The following is a 22,439-nucleotide window of genomic DNA, read 5'->3' on the forward strand; positions in this document are numbered from 1 at the left end:
TCAAATCTCATAAACAAGAAAAATTGCAAAAAAAACCGCTTTTAAAAGCCGCACGTGAACAAAAAAATTTCGCTCGCTCAGAGAAAATTTTTTCACACATCAATTTCTCGCTCTATCAAAAACAGAGGCATGAACAAAAAACCACTCTCTTTTCGCTCCCCTCTTCACTTTTGTTCAGCACCCAAACCACTCTAAAATTTTTCACGCGTTTCATTTCCTGCTTCAAAATTCACTCCAACTAAAGTGATTAAAAAAAAAAAAAGGACTTCTCCAATACTCCTCTTCGAGTCGTAAAAAAAAAATAGGAGCGCTATAATAGCCGGCTGAGAAGATGAGGGCGGCTATTAAAAAATGAATGGTCAATAATGGTCATACGGGAAACTAAACTAGTTATCCTCATTAAATGTCCTTACGTCTATCTATTATCCAAAGTATCCATTTCTCTCAAATCTGTATCACAATAAACTTGAGTCATTGTTTGGTATTCTTCACATATTAAGCAACACTGGGTGCCCTGTTGCTAAGTGATGCGATTGTGGGTGCAGGGGTAGCTCTCATTGGTAGCTGTTGTTGATGGGAATGACGATCTGGGACTGGAGCAGGAGCAGTCGCTTTTTTATGGATCTCTTCCAAGGTGGGCAACTTCAGCTTCTCTTGGGCGTACATCTCTGGTTGGTAGATATCATCCACCTAAACACACAAAACAGACACATCATTTTAATAATTGTACAGGAACCAAGCTCAGAATGAGTTTGATCGTAGAGTAGTAATAAACTGCGCGTACAATCTCAAAGGTACGGGTCAGTTTATTAAACCAAATTTCTGTCGGAAGAAAGAGCTAAGGAGAAGAAGCTATTGGCTGTAAGAGACAAACTCCTTGAGTCTGAATTCGAAAGAAAAGATATACGTATTCGCAATCTGAAATTATTTTACTTGCTTTTCTAACCGAGACTTGGCTTGACGATTCTATAGAAGACCGCATCTTATCCCCGTTCAACTAGTTTAATGTTTCGAGTGGCGGTGTTGCTATTCTTACATCAATTAATTTACGATCTGACATCTATCCATTGTCATCGCCCACTGCATGTGATTTTTCTACGGCCGTAGAGCTAATTATACCTAACGGACATATTTATCTATGTTTTAACTTATCTTCCACCTATTGGCAGTGCTTGTGCTGTTCTGAAACACAGTGTAGCTAAATCAATTGCGTTCTTTTTGATCAAGTTGCAGGCATTGACCGGAGTGCAGACCATGAGCTAATTCTTGTTGTACTAGGTGATTTCAACATGCCTGGTTTAGATTGGGAGACAATAACCGGTACTAATTGTCGTGAGTCCAAGTTTGTTGAAATATGCGCCGAATAAAATTTGATGCCGATAGTTTTATCAGCTACGCATGATAGGGGCAGATTCTGGACAACATTTTATCAAGTCTGTGATTAGGAGACCATTTGTATTTTGCAGGAGAAGACATTTTTTAACGACTTTAAACAATTTATCTGCCTTTGTTTCCAAGTGGCAGCATTTCACGTTTTCTTGTTACCCTTCGGTAGACGATATTTATCTAGATTATAGCTTTTTGGTAGAGCAAATTCTGGTTCCTTTCAAGCGTATATCCTTGAAACGTTTTCTCTTCCTCATTTCGATTCTTCACATATTATTCACTCTGTTAAAATTTAAGAGAATGCTTATAGCCGATGTGTTAGGAACCCTACACCAAACAACCTGCAGAAGTTAAAGGCCACTAGAGTCTCCCTGCAACAGTCTAATGAACCTGATACAGTTTGTTTTATCAATGGATCCATTACTGCAACTTTGCGAGGTTGTCATTTACTTCTAGACAGCCTATGCGATTCTCAATACCTATGCTTCTGAAGTCTTTGTGTTATTTGTTGAATTCCCGAATGGAAAACGCATTCAATATGTTTTTCTCATCTATTTTCAGTAGAAGCACTGTGAAGCTTCTCCTTAATTTTCGACGCGGCCTGCTTTATTAATTGAAGATTTCCAAGCCTCTATTGCTTCAATGAAAGTACAAGGCCTCATGTCTAGTACAAAAACAGCTTAGTTTAAGTCATACGACGGTTTACCTGGACAACTCTTCAGCAATTGTCCTGCTCTATTCGGTTCCCTCTTCCTTACCTTTTTAAAATCTATTAAACTCACTCTTCATTTACCTTTACAATAGAAAACTGCTTGGTTCATCTTTTTCATAAAAGGGGGCACGAAGAATTGCATTGAAAAATACCGTCCAGTTAGTCTGTTACCCAAGATATCCCTTATTTTTAGGAGGCTACTATTTGGAATTATTCATTCAATTGTGAGACACCTTCTTCATTCCAAACAGTTTGGTTCCCCATCCAGAAAAAGCCCGATCACCCAACTCATTGGTTATAGAGACAATATTTGCAGAAAATTTAAGAAAACTTGTCTTTATACCGTCCATCAGGATTTTCATAAAGCTTTTGACAAAGTTCCACATACTATTTTTGTTTTGAGCCCTATTACTCTCTTACCTAATTGATCCTTATCAAAAATTAACATGGTGTTTTGTCATCGTCCTTACTAGTTCTCAGTGGATTTCCTCAGGATTCTTTTCTCTGAAAGTGTTATTTGAGTCCTTGAATTTTTTAATTTATCTATCTGGACTGCAGCAATGGGGTCTTGAAAATGATATGATACTTAATAGCCTGAACGAAAACAAAGGCTGTTATGTTTAGCTGTTCTGTGGAGCCAACTTTAATTCTATATGGTAAGGTCATTGAAACTGTTGATTCATATAAGTACCTTAGTATAATAATTGACAAGAAATTCCAATGGAATAAACATGCCGATGCAAAGCTTGCGTTTTCTAGACGAGAATTTTATCGTCTTGAAAGTTCAATGTCAAGTATAATTTGTTTCGTTTTTTTGTTTACAATATTGTTTTGGTTATATTATTATTGTATGGCACGCTGATACTTCCTTGATGATGAATCTCGAGAGATTTCAAGCGCGTTGAATTAAATGGATATTTGGCAACAATTTTATTTTGTATTCGGAGTTGCACCGGAGGAATAGTTTGTTACCCATATGTTTTCAGCTGCAACCATTGAACTTCAGTTTTTTGTCCATTTTCTCTTGGGAAAGTATGGTGCTAACTGCCAAAACGGCTAATATTCGTTTTTCCTCATACAACGTTTTTCAACTTAATCATCTCACTAAAACTAACTAAAATACTTATTTTGACCGTGTCATTATCCCAGCTAATTTCCTTCAGTAACACGGAGTCATAATTTTTTTAAAATCTCCGTCTGTATCTTTCATTCGTCGATATATTATCGGTAAGCTTGAATCAGTTTTTGTTGATAATTTTTGCTCGTTTTATATATGTTGTCAATGTTATACCAGTAGAACTTTCAAAAGTGTGTTCCAATAACTATTTCTGTACAAAGATAATAATTGAGATTTTTAATAACTTTAATGTTGATGTCTCTTTTTGAGAATAAAGTCTCTCTCTCTCTCTCTCTCTCTCTCTCTCTCTCTCTCTTCAGTTATACTTTTCCGTCCCCTAAACCTTTTCATTTTTGTAAAAAACAGAAATTTAATTCCTGATTGATGTTGATTTTAATGAAGAAGTGAGATATTTACAGTAAGGGATTTCCCATTTTTGAACAGATTTCTTGTGCCCATGGCGCGAATTTTATTGTATTTACAGAGCTTGATTTGCTACCACGGCGCGACTCTCAAAAATGAAAATTTTGTTGAAACTTTGTCTTGGTATGCAAGACTTAAGCCGAAGAGCATAAACAATAATCAAACATTAGCGGAACGGATCTGATAAGAAGAATCTTGGTCTGTTCGGTCTGGAACCCCCTGTCCGCGACCCGAATTTGTGATGATTCAAGACCTCAGCCATGGGCGGATGTAAGTGTTAATTATATGCAGAAAATGTGCTCTAAGATCACAAACGATACATGACACTCGATTAATACTAAAAAGATCCCAGTGACTTCATCAGTATCACTCTCAGGAAAAATTCTTTTAATTTATTTTATAGTACACTAATTAATCCCAACAAGTGACTCAAAATGGCTACACATTGAATTACGCAAGACTGGTTACTCTTAAAGTTATAAGTTTCTAATTCTATCTCCATTTTTTAACGGTACAGATCTCGACCCGCTCAATTACACGGTCTGAAACGAAAATTAACGCACGAAATTCAATACATAGGGAATTTTGAGCGCACGAAAGGACAAAAACCGAAATTCCAATCAAAAAGATATTGATCCAAATTAATGGTAAGATTACCTGACACATGGTGGGGTGCTTTTGGGTGCACTTCCTCTTGTGAGGCTGTTGAATTGGGGCGTGTTTGGTGAGACAGTTGGTCTGGAACTCCACATACACCTTCCTCCACAACACCAGTTTGGCCTTCAATTGCTGGTGTCTCTTTCTGGCCTCTTCTATTGCCTCTGTTTTACTGTCCACTATAAATTAAAAGAACAGTCTGAAATAGCAGCTGAGAACAGGGAGAAGTCGCCTAATGCTGTTACGCTGCGATTGCGCAGGAACCACAATTATTAATTACAAATCACAAACCATTAACGTATGTAAAATTGTTCATTAATACAGCCAAAAAATCCTGTTCTCTTTGAGGTCCCCCCTGTTGCTGAAATGACCCCTGTTTTTCGGATCACCGATTTTCCAAATAATTTTCACCCGGTTTTGAATGCGAATTTGGAGACAAGTTATGGAGCGCAAAACAAGGAGATAGAAACTCAATGTTCAAACAAATTTGGTGTAATTTATCGTCATGTTATTAATAACACAAACCAATCATTTTTACTGAAGAAAGTGAAAGACAAACAACGCAAAAAAACTGTCATAACTATCACATCTAATCAAAGAAAAGTTGCTGTGCGGTTAAATTTAACTGAAAATTTTAATTAAGCGGTATAAAATAAGAGAACGTTCAGTTATGTTCGTGTAATGGTCGTTAGTCTTACAAATTTTGAGCCCGGACGTTGCCGAAAGTTTTCACAACAGTTATATAGCAAAACAAAACCCTGAATAGTTTGTTCATGCTTCATTAGAGAACTAATGAGTTCTGTCATAAACTGAACTAGTGGGCACAATATCAAGAATCACAAAATAGGGTAAAACTAAAAAGAACAGAAGTGTAAAAGAAGTTAATAATGACAGATTTGAGTTGAAAACCATGAAACAGCTTCAAAACTTCCTCAAAGGCAACTCAATTAAGCCTGCCATTGGTTAAACAAAGAAACAAGACAACACAAAAAACTACAAAAAATTTAAAGATCAAATATCACATTTCATTTTTGGAAAACAAGCCGTGAGAAAGTAGTTAACAACTTTTATGTATGGAATCCACCTGCTGAATTCGTTCAACAAGTTGGAGGATCAATAAAAAGATCATTTTCATTATCTTAATTAAGACATCGTTAATAACATTGTACAGAGTGCCTAAGCATTTATATAAACCGTTGGCAGCCATTTATATCAATAGCCGATAGAATACCGGAAACGATTCAAAGAGTAGCGCTAAAAAACAACTTTCAACAACGCCTACCTAAATCAAAAATGTCGAAAAACCATAACTACTTCAGAAATATCAAAAAAGTAATAAAAATGAAACGATAATATATACTTAGACACAACCAATTTTAATTAAGAATGTGATTATTGTGTGTGTGTGCGTGGGGGTGGGAGGCATGTATGGGGGTATATAGATGTAGGTGGTTGGGGGTGGTTATTGTGTAGAGGAGGGTTGCTGTGGGAGGGGTGGGGTTATATGGACAAGATATTGGATTATAAGGACAAGAAAAAGTATGAAAATAACAAAAATTTGTTGAAAAACTATCTTTTTTAATCCAAACCAAAACTATCGCAAACAAATTATTCCGCTTTGTTTTCTTTTAGCAGTCCCATTTTATTGAATTCTTTACAAAATGACAAGAAAAAAACTTAGAAAGGCAAATAACAGGATGGGAAACTAAATTTAGAGGTGTTTATCTTAGAATTGTTTTATTGGTGCACAAAACTCAGACCCCACAGGGGAGCAACCTCAATACCTCCAGGATGGCAGCCCAACGTATTAACCGTTAAACTGGAATCTTTTCTCACAAATTTAATATAAAAAAAGAGCAACTTAGATCAAGTGTGTCACTCGTAAGTTCGTAGAATGTTCTAAAATAAACTGTTTAAAGAAATCGTTGCTTAAAAAGAGACAAGTTTAAAAAAATTGCTTTAAATTTTGGTTCAAAAGCAGTTAATGCCTACTGATTGACAAGTTTGAAGAGCGCTCATTAAAGAGCGTTGAGATTTTGACGGCAGCTATTAATAAGTAATGCAAGGTCTTAAACTGAAGTTTTATGCAAAAAAAGTAACATAAATGTCAGATTCTCAGGAAGTAGCTGCTAGAGTTGCATAGACCAATACTCTCAAAAGGTAGTGTAAAAGAATTAAAAATTCAGTTTTTCTCATAAATCTATTTTGAAAAAACTACTAGTATTTATCAGCTTTTTCTCTTAGCTGCTTTCAAATAACTTTCGAATAGTGACATATAATCAGTTCCTTTTATCTTCTACAGTTAAAATTTAAAAAAGTTCCCTTGAAAGCGAGGAAATTACTTTTGATGTTGAGGTAATTAGCGTTTGATCACAAAGTTAATCATGCAATTGACAAAAAAGCGTGCTTCACTATGAGTGAAAAATGATGTCAGTCAAGCAAGTCAGACGATTTTGCATGAAGCAATAAAAAAAACGCAGATTTGAAGTGAGAACGATGAAGAAATTTAATTTTCATTAACCAAACTGAGAAAAAACTGGGATTGGATTCGAAGATCATGTAGAGAAAAAAATTGATAGGAGCTCAAAAAGCAGTAACCGAAATTCAAATTCAAATCGCCGCATGTGAACGAAAAACCACTATCCAGAATTCAATTCTGTTTTCGAGCACCGTTTTTTTCAATTTGATTCGCAATTCAATTGACACAAAGTTTACGCCGCAAAACCACTAGCTTTTTTTATCTACTTCCTGTTTCTTTTTGACCAAAATCACAATGCCAGTTGGACATTACAAGCTAGGGAAAATAAGACTAGATCTTGAAAAAGACCGCGCCCCCAATACAAAGCAAACTCATTCAATTGTAAAAATCAAGAGAAGGCACCCTTAATAGATTGTTATTGGAGCTGTAATCAATAAGATGCGCTTAAATTTTTATTTTCAATGAAACCTAAGACAAAACAGCAGCACACAACAATTGAAATTGTTTCCTGAAGATTGATCTAGTACTAAGTTGACTGCATACCTCTGGCCAGTCAAGATGGTCAAATAAAGAGCTGATGCGTACGGCAACTCTTTGTGTTCTTTCTGCAAAACCTACTTGATTTTTGAGATTTTCTTTGAAGTTGAATTTCTGTAGATCATTTCTTGGTTGAAAATAGTTAATCTAATTGATCAAAATTGCAAATAGAAGCGAGTTTTTTGAGGCCTTGGCACAACGCCCTATGATGCAAGCATAAAATTATCGAAAAATGTGACGTATGTGGCAAAGATTTCAATGCTCAACATGCACCCATCTGTAAGAAAATTTGGCCTCTTCGTGCAAATGCATAATGAAATATGAGGAGAGTAGGGGATATTTTTAACATGTAATGGCCCTAAACCAAAAAATAATCAATCATCAGAGATCATTGAGGGGATAAGCCAGCTGTAGGGGTCAGGGGAGCATGGAGCCCTCAAGAAATTGCCTCATTTGGTTTTCTTGTCGATGACAATGAGGCAAAATCTTACTGCAACAGAAACCTGCAGACGCAATAAAGAGGGCCACTGGTGATAAGCGAGACTTATTTCAAAGCCTGTCAAGAGAAGCATAACTCGTTTACTCTCCTTGTGTTTAGCGTTGACGGCATCGAGGACCGAGAAAGCATAATTTTCTTGCAAAGATTAGTAGATAGATTGTCGTCAAAGTGATAAAAACTGTATGCCACAATTAATAGTTGGGTTAAAAAAGACATTGTTTTGCCATCCTGAGAGCATCAAATTTGTAAATAAGAGGTAACGGATGCAAAAAGCAGTCTTTCCAATTCGATTATTGCGCTTTGAGTTCTCATGTAATGACTGCTGATCTCAAGGGTTGACAGCTATTTGGTATTTTGATTTGTTGCCGACCATCAAGAAGAGGACACCGCCCAACATTCATAATTGCTCGCCCAAAATTAAGGAGACCTGAGCAATTCGAACAGATTGAACAATAGATTTCTCATTGGTTGTGAACACATGGAGTGAAATAGTATGCGAAATTGTGGAGCTGAAATAGTAGTAGAGCCAATGAGAGGCGATTTAATTAATGAATTAATTTTTCTCGACTCACCCAATGTGAGGGTGAGGGGTGTCGAACAAATTGCTTAAGTTGACGAAAAATAAGATGCAAGAATTAGTGAAATTAACGATCAGGATGGGGACGCTATAAATTCAATTAGTGCACTTTTGATTGGAATTCGAACCATTTCAGCTATGAACCAAAAATGCAACTGAGCTCTGTTTATTCAGCATTAAATCACAGTCCATAAATGCCTTATTTGTATAAGAGTCTTTGTTTTATTTCATTGTCCAAGATCTGGTAATTTTGAGTTTTTATATTGTAAGGTCTAAAAAAAGTCTCGTCGTTTAAGGCCTGATAATGTGTTTAACTTAGTCGTATTTGGGCTGTTTTGAAAATGGCAATTGAGATTTTTTTCAGAAAACCGTCCAATCTTAAATGAAAGTTTCAGAATAGTTGCTTTTAGCGAGTTTAAAAATGCTAGCATCTAGAAATAAAAAGGATTATTCAATAAAATAACTAGTAAATCCGCTTCTTACATATTTTATTGAGGCCATCTATCTTGTTTTTCCACATTTGTTTCTGTTCATCAGTCATAGCTGCTCCCTCTTCCTCCACCTCCTCCTCTTCCACCTCGGTGGACAACTGTGAGGAGGAACATCTCTTCTCTCCGATCTACAGAAAACACAGAACGGACACTAAACGCAACATGACATTGTTATTCTCGGCTAAATCAGGAACCAAATTTGAATAAGTATTTGAACAGTTCACATATTAGCCATGTTCAATCAAGTTCACTTTTTGGCAGTACCCGAGTCGAGGTCACTAACATATGACCAGACAAGCCAGACAGCTTCCAGACAACCGAGGCAACCAAATGTCTATGTCCAGCCCAGCCAGTCTAATGACCAGACAACCCAGACAACGCAGGCAACCCAGACAACCCAGCCAATCCATTCGACGAGTCATTATGTCCAGACAATCCAGACAATCCTGTCAGATCAGCTCGGTTGTCTTGTCGGGAAACCCAGGAAACATAGTAACTATACCCGGTTCAACGATCATACAACTTTCTTTGATTTCGTACTAGGTCATATATGATTCTTAATAATCACACTAGGTCATATATGATTTGTATGAATTCTTGGTATTCATACAAGGAACATATATGATTTCCTAGAAATCATACAAGGATCATACAAAAAAATTCAAAGACTAAAAACTCTATAATTTTGATTTTCCATCGAAGTTGAAAAAAATTCTGGGATATCATACAAGGTCATATATGACACATAATACATTGACTAGTGCCACAAATTCTCGTATAATGTAGTAAGAGGACTTATAAAATTATTATATCGCATTTGCAATCTACATTTGATTCTTTGTGTGCGATAAAAGAATGACTTCGTGGTTTAAACGTATTCAGAAAACAAATTTGACGTGATATTCAATTTTTTCTTGATTTTTTTTCATAAATGAGCATTTATATGTATAAACTGGCTTCGGAGTATGTCAAAAATTTTGTTGTCTGTTTTGACTAACTCTTATATTTTGTGCCCAATTTGCAATTGATATTGTACGTTAGAGTCCTTCGGCGGATCACAATGTGATGCCGGGGTATCATATAGGTGATGCCCTACCGAATAAAAAAAAACATAAATGGTTAAAGATTTTTATTTAGTAGATATATGATTCTTGGTATTCGTACTAGGATCATATATGGTTTTTTGGTAATCGTACAAGGATCATATATGATTTCTTTGGTTTCATACAAGGATCGTACTAAGAAATCAAGTATGGACAGCATGAAATCATGTATGATCCTTGTATAAAATCAAAGAAACTTCAATCCGGGTAGTAACATAATATACGACATCCTGAATTTTTCAATCAAGTTTTTCTAATATACAACTTTCTAAGTTTTTCTAAATTTTCTAAAGTTTCATTGAACTGTAAACTAAAGTTGCTCTGACCATGATGACCAAAACATATTATCAATGCTAAAATCAAAAATATTAAGTTAAAATTACTTTTATAAAACCAAAATTTTGATAACAGTGGGCGGGGTTGTGGGGTACAAGTGAAAAGAAAAAAGTAAGTAAAACAGCTTCCAGAAAAAACAAACTGAGGAAACCCAGGGTACATTTTCTATGAAACAAAATTTTGACAGTAAAGCTTGTGATATACACAAATTGGCGATTACTTTCTAAACAATAAGTGTTCGCACAATATTATTTTGTTTGTGTTCCTTACAAAATTATATATCATTATTTTGTGCTGTTAAACAAACAAATTTTTATTTAAAAGACAGAAATATTTTGTTCTCTGAAACACTGGCCTAAGCCGCATCCATCAAACTATACTATGTAACCAAGTCCTAAAAGTATTTATTATTCATTACTATAAACAGTTATGGTTTTTAAATAACTAAGTTTGTATATTTGTTACCTCCAAAAGGAGATTGAGTTGATGTTCACTTTAACGCCTGCAAAACAGCAGGTAACATAGCGTGGTGCCAAGTTAACACGTCTGCTAAGTGCAGACGAACAGAAATTGTCACTGAGAACAGTCACCTCGTTGCCAAACAATTTAGTGTTGATCATAATTCCTTATCAAAGTCAAAAGTTATTAAAACAGTTCCACTGGCTCTATTGTTTTTAGATCGTAATCGAAAACAAGATTACCGAGCATTCCTTACGGATAGCTCCATCAATAAAAGCGAGATCATTAGCGAACGTTCACTCGTTAGCGCTCCGACCGGATTTATGTCATATAGAGAAAGCGCGCGGGATCACATGGCGCAGTCGCAAATAAAAACTCCACTCGGAGTTCCTGTATTTTGGTAGTCATGGTCAATCCGCCTACAGAATGGAGTACGTGGTTCGGCACATTAAAAATGGCCATAATGGCGAGAGACAACCTACAAGTTGATAAACTGTTGAAACTTAAACCGACGAGATCTGAATTATTATACCCAACCCTCCCAACATACGAAGAACCCCTCGAAGGAAAAACAGACAACAAAGAAAGCCAGAGGGAACAGCGAAATGAACACAGAATAGTGGACTGGGAAATTGAATGTAAACAAGTCGAGCGAACAGGACCGATGATAGACAGAATCATTTGGGATGAAGCCGACCTAAAGATCAAAAGCTTAATATACCTTTCCCTAGGATCAGAAGGCAGCAGAGCTTATCACCAAGAAAACCTCATACAAAAAAAGAACGCTGCGCAATAAATGAGCTAGTCCGTAAGCTAGCACTGACATTCACCAGACCACGAAATACAACATTCGATCGATTCCAACGCTTTAAAGCAGTGCAGCAATCAAAAGAATCCTTCGAAACGTTCTAGGAGTCGTCTCCGCGAACTAGGAGCCCATTGCAGATTCGAAAGGCGAGAAGAAGATCTCGTAAAAGAAATACTTATGTCGAATATGAGAAGTTTCCTTATCCAAATGGAACTACGATCAGAAGTGCGGACACCTCAACAGGCTCTTAAATATGCAATTAACAGAGAAACAGGTCAAGTCAACCAACAGGAAATCCTGAAGGCAAATACGAGCTGAAACACAGTCTCGTATATTCGTCAAAACAAACCACGAACGCAAATGACAAACACACAACAATATTCCACGGCATGCTGGAAATGTGGAAACCCATTCTCAAGGGCTCACGTGGACCACAGAATAACTCCTCACCAAATTGCAAACAACAACAGACCAGAAGAGTCAAACACATAAAACAAGAAATGCCAGAAAGTGACCAGACGGAGGAGAGCGTAGACGTCGAAGCCGGGTTATAAATCAAAGAGCTCCATGAGATTGGGCCAAAATAAAACTCATACGTCCAACAGAATTCAGAGCAAAGAAAAACGAAACAGTTAACAAGGATCCAAATGGAGATTTCTGGGTGGAAACAACAACAGGCTCACACAAGTTGCAGTGGCTAGCGGACACCGATTCTCCAATGTCATTTACGAATGTAGAATTCGCCCATCAACTCCAAAATGAGATCCCAAACGCCCAAACACTGGACTACACAGAAAACCATCTACAAAAGATTTACAAACAACAACATCGAGATAAAAGGAATACTAACGCTCGACATAAAGTCAAAATCCTGGAAAACAAAAACACGCAGAGTTTTGATAGTAGAAAACCAAACAAACAACATCATGGGGAGAGACATACTTACAAAACTCGGCATCACTCTCAACGCAAACAAAAAACCCGGTAAGAAAATTATCCATTTTCTGAAATCCATGCGGAGAAAAACATAAAAATAGATATTCCACAAATATCCACATTTATGTACAAGACTGGGGCGCTCCCAATTTCCTATTGCAAAATGAATATTCAAATCTCAATATACCCCATCCCAACACAAAGAACAAAGAGTACCACTTCACTTATTATATAAAGTGGAACAGGAACTACAAAAAAAAATCATCGACGAAAAACAAATTACAAAATTGGACAAATGTTCAGAAGAACTCTTCATAAGTCCCGTAGTGATAACAGTAAAAAAAGACAAAACAGTAAAAGTATCTCTCGATTCCAAAAAACTAAACGACGCTGTACATAAAAGCAAATATCAGATGCAAGGCATCGATCATTTAATTGATTCCGTAGCAAATTTCATCTGCGAAGAGTAAAACCAGCCAGTACAATATTTTTTCTCCAAGATTGATCTGAATTATGCATATAGTCAAATACCATTAGATGACAACATTAAAAATACTGTAACTTTAATATTCAAGGCTGAAGAGCTACTGGTCCATATAGATTCATAAATGGATTCTACGTTTCGACTGACATGCCAGCAACGTTCCAAAAAACAATAGACAAAACATTACATGAAATAAAAACAAAATTTGCATAATTGGACGACATTCTAATAATAACAAAAAGAAAGTTAGAAGAACACGAAAAGGAGATAGACAAAATCATGCAACGATTAAATGACGAAAATCTAGCAATCAATCTCCAAAAAAGCGAATTCGCCAAAGAACAGATAATGTGGTTGGGATTTACAGTGACTCCAAATGGAGTAACCCCCACAAAACAAAAATACGATGCAATCATATTTAGAACACTCTAAAACGTTGAAACAACTAAGATCGTTTATAGGAAGCATCCATCACCTTAAAAAATTTCTCTCAAAACTGGCAAGAATTTAAGAACTTCTAAGACCGTTGCTAGACTGGAAAGATAAACACACAGAAGCGTTTAACCAAATCAGATCTCAAATAAAACTAATTACGAAGAATAAACACTGATACATCGAAACAAACAAGAGTACGATGTGATGCCAGCAAAAAAGCCTAGGAGCCTGCCTAAAACAAAAATCTGGCAACTTATGGAAACCTATTGCCTTCGCAAGTCGTTTCCTAAACAATTTAGATTCACGATACAGTACTAACCAACTAGAACTGCTAGCAGTCGTGTGGGTTTTAGAACATTTTGAATACTACCTTTACGGCTCAGAGTTCCTTCTCCAAACGGACCATAAAGCGTTACTTACAGCACTCAAAGAAAATAGAGGTAATAAAACCTACCAAAGTAGACTATCACGATGAGTAGATCGATTACTACCAATTCATTTCTCAGTCGAACACCTTTCCGGCAAAAATATGTGATTTGCAGATTATCTTAGAAGAAATCCAACAGGAGAAGCAATTCCCCCATCAGACGAAGACAAAAACTTCATAATTAATGCGATAGAAAAAACTAAATTCTTCTTGCTACGCAATGCATTAACTCCAAACGGAGCAACAATATCAACCTATCAATTTACAGACACAAAACAAGTCAAGAATGACGTAATCAATACAAAGCAAGTATACAGCAATACAAACAGCGCTTTTTGCCTTCACACTTTTAAAATTCAGGTGGACAATCGCTTACACTCATTTAACCCAAAACCTACAAAAACACAAATTCCATTCAAATTAGTATACAAAAACATTGTTGGCATAACAACAAGACACAATACAATAAAAGAAACATTCAACATCCGTATTACACGAAGATCAAGAGCCCCAAATAGAATTAAAAAACTCCAAATGGAGCAACCTAGTGGGTCCAAAAGCTTTACCAATTTAAGTACTCAAACAGAGTACACTTCAAACAAAGGCAAAGGCCTTGATTCCTTAGACCACACGAAACATCTAGATTTATTCACTGCTTATCAAGATTTACCAACTCCCACATATAGAGAGAACTTAAATAAACTTTTCAATGAAGAATTCCTCATGGAAGCCTCGCAAAAAGAATTGAAAGTCATAATAGACTTGGTTAATGCACAAAATTGGGAAGATTTGAAAAAAATAAACCCCTTATATTTTCGAATCAGACGAGACTTATCCGTAACTCACACCAACAGTTTATTATATGACAACCGACTAGTTATTCCATCAAAAACTAAACAACTAGTTCTCGACACTATCCACCATAAGCATTCAGGACAAGTGGGGATGCTAGCCGCAGCTGAATTAGTGTGGTGGCCGCATATCTGCGAGATAGTCTCCAAAGCAAAGGCCTGCCGACATTGCACTGAGAAAGGTAAAAACGCAAAATCTCTTATTTCAAAAAATCATTTGGGGAAATTTCCTCAACTTAAAGAACCAAAAGAAGAAATCCAAATGGATTTCGCAGGTCCAATACCCTACAAAGTAGCACACAAAATGATTATACTGTAGTAACAGTAGACAGATTAGCATGTTTCCCACACGCGGAAACATTCCATAACTGCGACACTGAAACCGCTATTGACTACCCAAAACAATACTGCAAAAAACATGGCATCCCTAGATCCATACGATGCGATCAGACCCAAGCGTTCAAAGCAAAAGAGTTCGAAATATTTTGCAAAAATAGAAAAATAAAATTAATCCTCGCTCCAGCAGGAGATCATTGAGGAACAGGAATAGCCGAACGAATCATCCAAACAATTCAAAAAGACGCTTAGCGGTTTAAACACCGAACCCAACTGGAGTTCAGAAACTTTAAGATCCAGATTAGCTAATATTATTGAGAACATAAGACCCATAGCGAACAGAACCTCAAAAGTAACTCCGTTTAAGGCACATTTTGGTAGAAAACCAAATACAGAACTTTCAGACATGCTAACTAAGCCATCAACAAGAAACCTAACGTTCCACAAATTGAAAAGTCGTTGTTTGAACAAGCAACTACTCCGACACGATGCACTCACCCAAGAGGAAATGTGGAGACGGGATGGAAGCTCCGAGGACGAACTAGAAATTCAGTACAGACAAGACACCGCCCAAATAGCTTAACCGCAGCGCATAGACTCTGCCGATTCAGAAAATCTACCGTTGAGCAGAAATTTACCACGTATGATAACTCCATCTGAAATTTATTTCTCAATCGGAGACAAGACAACTAAAATAATATATAACAAGAAAAACGTAGCACGTAAATCAATAGCTAAAAAAGCAAAAGAACCAAAAATTACATTAGCCCCCCAATGCCCCAATGGAATATAATTCCTGATGGCACTATAACCAATTATACATCACATACAATTACCATAGACACCTCCTTACGGAAAAACAAGTCAATTCGAAAAAAAACTTTATTGCTGCAGCTACCCAAACTAAACTTATTCCCGAAACCAAATCAATTCCAGAAACAAAACCTAGTCTAATACACATGGTAGCATGTAAAACTGTAAGGGAGTATAAAAGGAATCGAGAAAAATTACAAAAATGCTGTTAAGAAGAAGCAAGGTCCACAAAAACCGCAAGCAAACCCCTAGCAACAAGCAGTCCACAAGTCGCCAGCCAAAAACGCACATATATTCATGCGCTTTCCTAAACATCAAGCGCGCCAACAGAGCCTAAAGTAAATATCACTGTCAAAAACGACAAGGAACAAAACGATGCCAATCGGACAAAAAAACATCACAACAAAGAATGTTCCTACAAGAGCACGCTGGTCATGGAACAAGCTCGTCCAACCAAGAACCAAAAACTGCAACAGAGCAGAAAACTCAAAACTCCAAAAGGAGTTAACAAGACAAAAGCGAAACACAGTACACCACTAGCGAATTTCAACGAACGCGCTAAATTAGCTGCAATTCAAATCAGCACAGAAACGAACTCCATGCGGAGAATGCGACCAACGAGCTCGGATTCAAATACATCCAATAGATCATTTTTAATTTTTAATACATCCGAGCCCCAACCAAATTCAAAAAAAGTGTACAATATTGAAGCGGACTCACATGATGAGCAAGCCTATGAAATCATTACGAGCAACAACCGAGAAGATTTCATGGAAGTCTCCCACTGAGTCCAAGCACCCAATCACTTCCAATCATAACTGCAACATCAACACTTGAAGACAAAGCCGAAACTCAAACAACAGCGAAAATAGAATTTTCCGTATCAACTAAGAAATTAGACAAAGTAACGGAAAATATCTACTCCCAAAAAGACAAGATGCAGAAACAGCGAACGAGATAGAAACCAACACGCCTCAAACAGAACAACAGATAATCCATCTCGATTCCTCCAATTCAACTAATCAAACGGCTGACATGACAAACACTACTTGGGATAACGAACCCCAAGCAACGCAGGTTCCAAGCATTCCAATCCTTACGGAACTAAGCACACATCTCTATACGGAACCAAGCCAACCCACAACATCATCATCATGCCGGGATACAAAAGCCGCGGTAGAAAGCAAACCTACCCCCAAAAACAACACGGGTTAGCTCCACATGGAGAAAATTTACAGCCCGGCCAGCTCGCTTACATACAAAACACCACCGTCATCCCCTCAAGCAGATTCGATCTCCAACCACAATGAGGAAGACATACCAGCCGTAAACGAAACCCATAACGTGCGATTTTTTATTATCAGAGGGGGGAATGAGATACCGGCCTAAGCCGCATCCATCAAACTATACTATGTAACCAAGTCTTAAAAGTATTTTTTTTATAACTAGAACCACGTATGGTATATAATTTACTGAGTTTGTACATATGTTACCTCGGAAAGAAAGGAGATTGAATTGATGTTCACTTTAACACCTGCAAAATAGCAGGTAACTTAGCGTGGTGCAAAATTACTACGTTTGCTAATTGCAGACGAATAGAAACTGTCACTGAGAACAGTCACCTCGTGGCCAAACAAGTTAGTGTTGAACTCAATTCTTTTTCAAAGTCAAAAGTTATTAAAACAGTTCAACTGGCTCTATCGTTATTAGATCGTAATCGAGAACAAGATTCCCGAACATTCCTTACGGATAGATCCATCAATAATAGCTAGATAATTAGTGAACTTACAGTCCTTAGTGCTCAGAACGGATATATGTCATATAGAAAAAATGCGCGGAATCACATTTTCCATTGCCTATTTGGTTTAAATATATGGTAGTGTTTTCGTATATCAAACTATTTCTTCAGTTTTAGATTCAAGTTATAACACATGAATGAATGTGACACTTTGTTCGAACTCTTATCAAAAGAGAACTTTGTAGCCAACAAACCAGTCCCTTGCCATATAAAGGACAACATGGCCGGGTGAAAATTTGTTATTTTGGCACAAAAACAATTTTGACGGCACGAAGTCTGGACTTGAACGCACAAATTTTCAAATTTAGAGCGCTCGAATTTTGGTTCGAAACGTGTTATGGTCTATAAAGGTGCAACTGCTGTAAAAATGGACCAGTACTGGATTCGAACCAGCATCTCTTACTTGCAAGCCTAAAGTGCTACCCATTTACACCAACTAATCTTAAGCTCTCGAACTTGGGCATCTCTTATAATCCGTTCTCACGTTCTTTCTTGCTCCTCAAGGTTTCATTTTCTTAGCCAAGTATACGCAGAACAAGTAGAGCTCCTTTTCAAGTTTTGACAAGCTTATGTTATGCACAATTTGCACTATGTTCTTCTCTCTCAACCTGCTAACAATTCCAATAGCAGCCAATCGCCTCTTTTTAATCTCAAAAGCATGCACACATTGCCAGAAATTTTTTTGGCAACAACCATACTGATCGGTCATAAACGAATACAAAATTTTGAAAATGAGATTTATGCGGCGCACGGAGGTGCGAGTATGCTGCCTTCTAAACCACTGATTCATGTCTTGAAGCTATTTTGAAGATCCTTGCTCGACAATCCAGGCCATAGACCTATCCTCCAATATTTTTCGGGGATAACCACTCGACGAAACATAAATTTTTTTGGGATGTCTGTCAGGCACTAATATCTAATGTTTTCCGTATTTTTAGTGCTGAATACAGATTCAAATACAAATAGCCAAAAACAAAGTCATTAATGATAAAGGGACAAATTTGGAGTGAATATAGAGGAACATAACCGACTAACGTCGGGCCAATTGCTCTCAAACAACAGGCGAGCGGTGAGCTTTGTCAGTAGCTAGCCGTGGTTCAGTGAGGCTAGCTTTAGCTTGATTCGACTGTTCAACTTGTAGTTTTCTAGCCTTGTTAGTAAATAAATCAAATAAAAAGCTGGTATTTAAAAAATTTGCAAAATATTGTAAATTTTAAAAGAAAAGCTTCCAGATTTTAACGTTAATATATTTTCTCTGGCGTTATGTCAAGTAACTCGTCTGCAAGAACCGAAAAGCTTCGTTGACCAGTAATGATCGTTAAACTCAGAAAAGGACAAAAACATTCAAAAAATTTGAAAACAATCGCAAATTTTAACAAGATCCAGCTGAAATTCACAATATTAAAACCTTCAAAACCAATTAATGGTCTCAGAGACTATTTAGTAACCCTATTTCAAGCTTTAATTAGCGTCGCTGGCTCATAAAGATCCATAAACTTGAAAGAAGATTAAAATAATCCAGAAATTTGACAAAAAATTGAATACTATCATAAAATTTCTTAAGCTGAAGTCATCAAAATATTGATAACCATTCCATTAACTCTAGAAAAAATTCAACAGCTTATCGTCAAATCTTGGAGGAGGTACTTAGGACCCTGATGACCACAAAAATTATAAAAATTTCAAAAAGGTTCAGAATCTTGCACATAAATTTTTAAAAATTGCTAATAATTAAATATTGAAAAACATTTTATTACACTTAGAAACTATACAGTAACCTATTGTGAAACCGTAGAGGAGGTTGCAGAAAGCATTATTCAAAAAAATTGCTAAAATTTGTCATATTAAAAAATTGAAAGCTATTCCATGGCAAATAAAACTTTTTCAGTAACTTATTATCAACCCCTCAAGCACATTTTCTGGCCCCTGCATCTGGAGAGAAGTGAATAGTGAAAAATAAATGTCAAAAAAATGGCACGTTTTGTCGAAAATGCTAAAATTCATGATGTTAAAATGTTGAAACCATTCCAATACCAATAGAAACTAAGCAGTAACCTAATATAAAACAATATAGAACCCTTGAGGAGGTTTTTTGACACCTAGGGCTAAAAAAACCCAAAAATTAACAAAAAATTTTCAAAAAGCTTGAAAAAAATTGAGAAAAGTAGTATGAAATTGCGTGTTATTAGCGATCGGTTGTTCGAACGGAGCCGGGGGGGTTTCACCGGGGGGCTGATGGGGAAGGGGCGGTGGGCAACAGTTGGGTGGTTGGGTGGGGGGGGGGGGGGGGGGGGTGGGGAAATAATGAATAGTGGGGTGGGGTCAACAGTGGGCGTGGGGTGTCTTCAACCTCTAGGAACCACCCTTCAAACCATAAGTATAAGTCTCCAAATTAGTTCGATCTGAAACAGAGCTGAAAGGCTCCATGGTCACTTAATGCCCGCTGGGCGCCACCTGTTTATCCCGTGTTTGATGACAAAAAGTCAAAAGCGTCAGACGAAAAATCAGTCAAGCTTAATCCGAAGTACGTGGGTGCGTGAAACGAACGATCATGTATACAACTGCCCTCTTGAGACAAGCGAACAATTTATGTCGCACCAGTGTTGGTTGCTTCTCCAGCATTGAACATTGTCCTTCTTTAAACCTTCAAAAAAGCTTTCTGGTAAAACATATTGAAAACAATGGCTCAAGTGGCTGAAAGCCATGGATCAAGCAGGACAGATACCAAATTAGAACATAGACCTGAAGTCCAAAAATGAGAAAGCATAGAAAGACAAGTCCTGAAAAACAATTCAAAGATTTGAATGAAAAACTTAGAGGTACTTTATCTGGCCACCAGATCAATTGAACAATGCCAGCCAGAATACAAACAAAACACAAACAAAAATTGAGAAACATACAATAATACAAACTAAACGAAATTATACTCATTGCTAAAACTCTTGAAGCTTTCAACAACAAAGCTTTTAACAAAAATGAAATCAGGTGCAAATTTTTAAGAAATGTCGCCTTAAATTGCGATATTAATATCTTCTAATCATTTCTGTTTCTAGAGGCTATCCAGTAGCCCAATTTCAAGCCTTACAAAATCATTTGCTCAAAGATCGATAGGCAATAAATTCTAGAAAAAATTTCATATTTCAAAAAATAGAAATTCGTTCTATTCAGGTGTTGAGAAACATGAAATTGCCTTTTAGCAACTATTTAAAAAATATTATCAAACCTTGGATCAAATTAGGTTGCTACTGAGGCAAGAAAAAGTGAAAACACAAATGTTTTAAAAAACTTTAAAAGATTCAAAAAATTTCTAAAACTCGAAAGGTTAAATTGTTGTACAGAAATCCATTGACCCTAGCTACCATGCAGTAATTCTTTATCAAACCGTGAAATAGATTTTCTGGCACTTGAAAATGGTCAAATATCAAAAATTGACAAAAACTTTAGGAAACCTTAAAAAAACTGCAGATTTTATTTAAAAAAATGCTATGATTCAAGACATTAAAATGTTGAAATCCATCCATTATTACTAGAAACTATGCAATGTCCTATTATCAAACCTCAAATGAGATTCCCCGGCCTCTGAACTTGGATAAACTCAAAAAAATGCCAATAAAAATTTTTCAAAAAAACTTGAAAAAATTGCAATGATTGGCATGATTTTGCGTGTTTGTCTTTGTAGTACAAAATGATAGAGCTCATAAAACGGCCATAACAAGTACCTTTGTTTCGCAAAAGCCCTCCATCTACTTTTAAAAACGTCAACCTCAGACTTATCAATCAGAAAACACAAAAAATCGCTGGGCTTTACCTGTTTATCCCATTTTGATAGATCAAAGTCATTGAAAAATATGTGAACACATCTTAAAAACATAGCAAGGCAAGTCCTGAAAAACTATTCAAAGAATTAAATGATTAACTTAAAAGTACTCTAAATGACCATCAAATCAATTGAAAAATGGTAGCCGAAACACAAACAAAATCATCTCTAAAAATCGAGAAACAAACAATCAAACAAACTAAACAAAAATATAATAATTGCTAAAACTTGGTAAAACAAGGTAAAATTTGGTCCCCTTAAATACACCAATTTCAAACATATGCCAAAAACATATTTTTGAAATTGCTGCAGCATTATATCTGCAAGGGCTGAAAAAATTCATTGACCCTTGAAACTCGATTTACCCGATAATGACCCAAAAATTTAAAAAAATAAAATCAATGGCAAATTTTAATGAAATGTTGCAGAAAATTGCAAAATTCTTATCTTAAGAAACATTATTAAGTCTCTAGAGGCTATGCAGTAACCCAATTCCAAGCCTTAAATAAATTAATTGGTTCAAAGGTAGATAGGCAATAATTTTTTATAAAAAAATTCAAATTTCAAAAATTAAAAATTCGCTCCTTTAGAATGTTGAAAACCATTCAATTGTCCCCTAGCAACTGTTCAATAACATACTATCAAACTATGCATTAGGTTATCTGGCTACTTAGGCAAGAAAAACTGAAAAAAATCAATTTTTTTTTAAAAAACTTTTAAAAAAATTTCAATTTTTATCAGAAAATTTTGAAAATTCGAAACGTTAAATTGTTGCAAGCAAATCTAATGAAATTAAAAACCATGCAGTATTTTTTTTCAAACCGTGAAATAGGTTTCCTGGCACTTCAGAATGGGCAAATATCAAAAGTTGACAAAAAATTATAAGAAACCTTAAAAAAATTGCAGATTTTATCAAAATAAAGCTAAAATTCGAGACATTACAATGGTGAAAACCAAT

At 36.2% G+C, this 22,439-nt stretch overlaps 1 protein-coding gene across 1 annotated transcript in view; it reads right to left on the reverse strand.

Moving 5' to 3' along the window:
* Positions 1 to 309: 309 nt before the first annotated feature.
* LOC142354744 (uncharacterized) overlaps positions 310 to 22,439 on the reverse strand; it is a 52,127-nt gene continuing 29,997 nt past the window's right edge. The window contains exons 10-12 of the mRNA XM_075407125.1: positions 8,871 to 9,006; positions 4,296 to 4,474; positions 310 to 690 (exon numbers count right to left, since the gene is read on the reverse strand). Of these exons, the coding sequence (XP_075263240.1) occupies positions 496 to 690; positions 4,296 to 4,474; positions 8,871 to 9,006 (510 nt within the window). The 3' untranslated portion in view covers positions 310 to 495. The remainder of the gene's footprint in view (positions 691 to 4,295; positions 4,475 to 8,870; positions 9,007 to 22,439) is intronic.

This window comes from Convolutriloba macropyga, chromosome 15 (genome assembly GCF_964194025.1).
Source record: "Convolutriloba macropyga chromosome 15, txConMacr16.3, whole genome shotgun sequence".
Classification (NCBI taxonomy): domain Eukaryota; kingdom Metazoa; phylum Xenacoelomorpha; order Acoela; family Convolutidae; genus Convolutriloba; species Convolutriloba macropyga.